This window comes from Phoxinus phoxinus (genome assembly GCF_949152265.1).
Source record: "Phoxinus phoxinus genome assembly, chromosome: 14".
Classification (NCBI taxonomy): domain Eukaryota; kingdom Metazoa; phylum Chordata; class Actinopteri; order Cypriniformes; family Leuciscidae; genus Phoxinus; species Phoxinus phoxinus.
In genome coordinates, this window is record NC_136889.1 from 18,641,514 (window position 1) to 18,647,387 (window position 5,874).

At 44.6% G+C, this 5,874-nt stretch overlaps 1 protein-coding gene across 5 annotated transcripts in view; it reads left to right on the forward strand.

Moving 5' to 3' along the window:
- The window catches only part of sobpa (sine oculis binding protein homolog a), a 36,194-nt gene extending 31,765 nt beyond the window's left edge, over positions 1-4,429 (forward strand). For all 5 annotated transcript variants that reach the window (XM_079634216.1, XM_079634217.1, XM_079634220.1 and 2 more), the window contains 2 exons: positions 1,131-3,197; positions 4,295-4,429. In XM_079634216.1, coding sequence (XP_079490342.1) covers positions 1,131-3,185 — 2,055 coding nt within the window. In that variant the 3' untranslated portion in view covers positions 3,186-3,197; positions 4,295-4,429. The remainder of the gene's footprint in view (positions 1-1,130; positions 3,198-4,294) is intronic.
- Positions 4,430-5,874: the final 1,445 nt, after the last annotated feature.

Genomic DNA, 5,874 nt, shown 5'->3' on the forward strand with positions numbered 1-5,874 from the left:
AACTCCAAGACACTTTTGTTGAGTGGTTAGACAGACAAAACTATCCTGGCAGAAAGAGTGTCAGAGAAAAAGTGAGAGACAGAACAAGTGGTTAATCATTTAGTACTTTCTTATTGGATATTCATGGCTATGTTCATCTTTCTATGTTTTGGTGTGTCTATCCCCCTGTTAAATTACTCTATTCTTTGTCTCAGCAGAACACATCATATCCTTTAATTACCCAGAGTTCCATCTCCCTTTCTATTCTGTTGCACTCATACATGCTCACGCAAACCAGGTTTAAGCCCATCGTTCCTGTCTATCTCAGTCTGTTGTCACTGTCTTTCTCAGTTAGTGTCACCTGCTGTGCCACATATACACACTCACACACACACACACACACACACTCAGAATCCACATGCATAATTGCCCCTTGAAGGGAAAACCTTTTAGTCGTAGCTGTCAGTTTGACCCTGCAGCTTGCCTTAGGCAGCTGACTCCTGACATCTTGTAATGAGTGTGTCTATGTGTGTATGAGGATGTATGTGTTAAAAATACAGAGACATTGTGTTAGGAAGTTAGAGAACGTTAATCAGAGGGGGGGGGGGAATTACACTCTCCTTTAGCATTTTTTATATTTATTATATTATTTTATATTTATAAATTAAATATTTAATTGCAATATTAATTATTTAATTATGATGATTTATTTTATAATTCATATATTTTTTATTATCAAATATTACTTTTGTAATCTGTGAGAGATGATCATCTGAGAGCTTTTTTTATTTTAATCTTCAATGACATAAACCACATTTCTCTTTACACTTAGGTGGTTATAATGCTATCTATTTTATCCTCTAAACCCTATAATCTTACATAGATCTGACCCTTTACAAAACACACACACACACACACACACACACACACACACACACACACACACACACACACACACACACACACACACACACTTCACATACTGCGTTCTAAATGGCTCTCTTAGTCATAAAGAAGGACAGCCATACTCTTTTAATGATGTCTTAGTCCGTGGAGAGTGTTTAGATTAGAATTTGTATACTTTAAAACAAACATTGTGAATAATTAAGCTCTAGTTTACATTGTTCACTTTGCGGTTGTTCATGTTACAGGTCTGCGATTGGTGCAAACACATCCGCCACACTAAGGAATACCTGGATTTTGGAGCGGGTGAGAGGCGGCTTCAATTCTGCAGTGCAAAGTGTCTGAACCAATATAAGATGGACATATTCTATAAAGAGACTCAGGCCGCACTGCCAGGGGGTCTGTGTAACCCTCCTCTGCCCACGAGTGATACGAAATCAGAGAGTGGAGGAGGTGTACAGCTCCTTACACCTGAGTCCTGGAGTGCACCTCTAAGCGAGCTCCGCAGTCGCAGGGTACCTTCACCAGGGGGTGCCACCACTGTAGCCGGACCTTCTGGATCCACGTCGGGGTCACCATCTGAAACCGGAACTGTGTGTTCCTCCTCGTCCTCGTCATCCTCGTCTTCATCGTATACGAAAATCCCCACACCACGGCCACACGAAAGCCCCGCATTACCGCCACACCCTCCACCACATTTAGCAGGTTTACATCCAGCTCTGGGTATGCCTCCTGGCAGCCCGCCGATGGTCATGACACCCCGTGGCCCGGTCCCTCTCCCTTTCTTTATGGAGCACCAGATGATGCAGCAGATGCGGCCTCCGTTCTTGCGTCCCCCCGGCCCCAACAGCCCTCATTCCAATCCCATGATTCCTGGCATTGGGCCGCCACCACCTCCTCGGACTTTGGGTCCTCCATCAAGCCCCATGCACCGCCCACACCTTTCCCCCCATATGCACCCGTCCTCCAACCCAAACTTTTCTGGGAACCCTACAGGTATGATGCCCCCTCACCATGCCGGCCACATGCCAGGCTTGCCTTTCCCCCCAGTTAACATGATGTCAGCTGGACCAATCCCAGTTCCGCCCATTATGAATTTTGGCATGCCTTCTCTGGCCCCCTTAGTGCCACCACCAACATTATTAGTGCCCTATCCAGTGATTGTGCCATTACCAGTCCCCATACCCATTCCGGTGCCCATACCGTTCAGTCCGCAGGCATCAGGTGACCGACCAGGAAATGACGGAACACTCCCGAACGCTGCAAGCGAGCGGAGCTATTCAAAAGCACCGCCGTCATTTTCTCCCCGCTCCTTCAGAGGGGAAGAGAGGGACTTTCACCAAGACCCTCCCACCTCGGATACACTCTCACCGGGATTTTCCAAACAGATGGACCAGGGTAGGACAAACATGGCTGATCTGTTGGTTAAAACGGAAAACTCTGGTAACAAAAGCTCTGGACACTCCCATAAAGACACACCAGCAGACGGAGTCATTGATCTAACGACCAGTTGGCGTTCCCGACAACAGCTAGTGATCCAGAGGGCTGTATCCTGCGTGCAGGTGAAAGCAGAGCCCGGGTTAAGCCCACCACCTGCACTTTTAAGTGAAACTGAGGTGGATGGGTCAGCTAGTTCTAGCATAGGTACGATAGAAGATAACATCAGAGACAGAAATGCTGAAAGTCCATTGGCTAGCGTGGCTCTGCCTTGTGCTGACCCGTCCTTCTGCAGCGGCACGCCGCCACTTTCTCAACCAATCACGTGCAGCGCCTCCACTGTTTCTAGCAACACCACCACATCTAAAACTGAGCCTGCCTCTGCTACTCCCTGCAATGTGATTGTTAACGGGAGCTGTAACGTACCTCCAGCAGAGAGTTCGATCAGAACGCCTTCGCTAGAGCAGCGCCCTCTGGTGGACTCCTGCCGCAGGACTGCTGCTGTGTGCGACGAGCCTGCGGGCGCAGATCTAGAAGGAGAGGACCTGAAAGAGAACAGCTGCTTGGCCACAGAAAGAGACTTGGCAGGTAAGAGAAGCTCAAATGACCAGTCTGCCATTACAGCAGGAACAGGGGAGGACAAACCTCAGAGCCCTGAAGATGACCCATCTGGTGAGGACCATGCTTATGCCCTGCCCCTAATGCCCAAACCTGGCTGTGTCATTCAGCCCGTGCCCAAACCTGCTGACAAAACTGCTGCCATCTTGCCCTGTGGCTTGACAGCCCCATTAACGGGAACCGTTCCAATGGAAATGGAGCCTCCGCTGAAGAGAAGGTGTCTGCGTATCCGCAATCAGAACAAGTGAAATAGAGGACAGGTGAGAATCAGATTCTGTCAACTATCTTAGTAGTCATAAGTTTTGTATTTTTTCCCACTATGATGGCTTTAAGCACTACAAATGCTGTCAAATATGTCTGTGCTTTGTTACAAATAATTTTTTAAAGGAATAGTTTACACTCACACACAAATATTTGAATTTATACATCACCATTGTTGCAAAACTGTAAAATTTTCTTCTGTAAAAGACAAAAGCATAATTTGAATATTGTAGTTTATCGCTTATTCTATGCAATTAAACAAGGAATTGGAGCTTTGAAATGGATGCAAGAAGGAAGCAAAAGCAAAAGTATCACAAAAAAGTCCATGATTGAATCCGAAATCACATACTTCCCCACTATATAGTAGGCGAAAAACAGTTTGTCACAAAAGAAGTATGTCCGAATTCACAGTACTCATAAAAGAGTTGGCACATATTACCTGGATGACCTACTACTTCCAGCGAAATTCTGAAGTGTGCATATGATGATGGACACTTTACTATCCCATGAGGCCACTGGAGAGGATTTGTGAATGGCAGTGAAGTGACACAACTGATGCTGCAAAGCTGAATTTTCAGCAGCCGTTACTCAAGTTTACAGTGTCACAGATGGTGAAAACAGTGCTGCTTAATAATAATAAAAATATATATAGAGAAAAAATATATAGAAAAAAAATATATATATATCTTACTGACTAAAGAGTAGTATATTATGCATATAGTCCTATACAATAACTTTGTGTTATGAACAGAGCAAAACAGTTACATTATAATTTGTTATAAAACAACATTATTATACAATACATGGGAAATATTCCACTCAAGTGGGTTATTAACCGTCAGTCAGTTGAACCCAAGAAGTGTATCAGTCAGATTAATGAATTAGGCATTTAGTCTGGTTTTGAACTAGATCAACTGATTCATCGTTCAATACTCCATCCCTTTAATACTCTGATAACTCTTACATTTATCTCTGAACTGTTCCTTTTGCCCCATGAACCATTCAAACTGATCGAAAAAGACCAAGAAGGCTGAATGCAATAATTTACCCATCACTCCCTATTCTCTCTTTAATTTTCCCCACCTCTCTTTCATAGATGTTAACATCTCACCAAAGGGAAAAAGAGGACTGCACTACAGCAGAGACCATCAGCTGTCCACAGGCTCCACAATTCAGCCAATCAAGATGTCAGCCTTGTTTTCTCCACCTTTCCAAACCCTCACATACACAATCTGACTTAATATGCACAAAGATCATCCGGATTGGACAGAAGTCAGCTCCGTCTCCACCCCTTTCGGCTAAACAAAGACTGACACAAAGTGTTAATCTGGGAAGTAGATCGGCTGTGATGTTTGACCTCACTTGCGATGTCTTCAGGCATAGTCTGTTCTCAGTCTGCTTGTTGATGAAAGAGATATTTCCTGTCCTCTTCACTCGACCCTCCATCCATGTCTTGTTGTTGAGAAGATGTTCCCCCTACTGGTTGGAGGTGGCATTGCAAGTCTATGGTGTACATATACAGATTTCAAAGAGGGCGGAGCTTAAGCCAAACACAATAGGTCTGCCAGGCTGCCAATCAAACATGCTCATGAATATCTGAAATTGGAACGGGGCCTGTTAAATCCTGCCACAGATGGATGGACCAGTTTTCTGCTTTGCCCGTGCATTCAAAGAAGTTCGGTTTAATCTGTCTGCACGTTTGTGATCTGATGCTAGCGATTCAGTTTGAAAGACTAATACAGATGCAGAGCCGCTTTAAAAGATGGACAGAAAACTCTCTGAAAAGTCTCTCCACTCAAATCTTTCTCTCGCTCTCCCCCTCACTTCCTCTGACTATGCGTATCAGTATCTGCAACACCAGCAAAACACTCTGTAGTCTTTCTTAACCTCTTTCCTTTCTGTCCTTTCTGAGGGAGAGGTGTTCCGGAACTGGACACCAAAAAATAATGACAGGAAGAGAGAAACGTACACAACCTGGAGGGAGTACAAAAATCACAGCGGGAGCACAAAAGCAGAAGGATGGAGTGAACTTTCATTTCATCGCTGGGAAGATGCTGGAAAGTCATCCACCGTTGGAGAAGAAAACTAGAAGATAAGTAGTCTGCACTACTGGAGAAACGTGTTTGTGTACGGTTTGCTGGTTTATTGTGAACCAATGAAAATTCATTTACTCATCGACTTGACTTGAGGATTACAGGGTACAGACCTCACCAAGCATTTTGGCGAACTGTTAAAATGGCTGCTAGCTTTGTGGCCATTGGCTTGGAGACTGTCCCACCTAGTCTGTTCCATCACACAAATGCTCATTGCCATGCCGCATGGCTCAACCAAGAGTCTGTCTAACACTGCTGGTGGGTTGTGTACACACTGCCCTGATGTATCAGATGGCTGGATTGAAATCAGTGTCCACAGGGGCATTTGGGTTGGATTTCTCATTATTTCTCATTGTCCATCATATTGCGGTGCTCTTATTTAAGTAAAATCCCTCCTGGGTTTCCTATCAGAGTACAATCAAAACCAGTGGAGAGGTCAGTAAGTGTTTCGGGCAGCAGTGAGCTGGTGTCAAGGGTGCATTCCTGAGGTTCATTTGTGTTTTTTTATGCTTTGTTTGTTTTGCCAAATCCCAATCAGTGCTAAATTATGTTCATCACTTCCTTTCCAGCTACGGTTACAGGA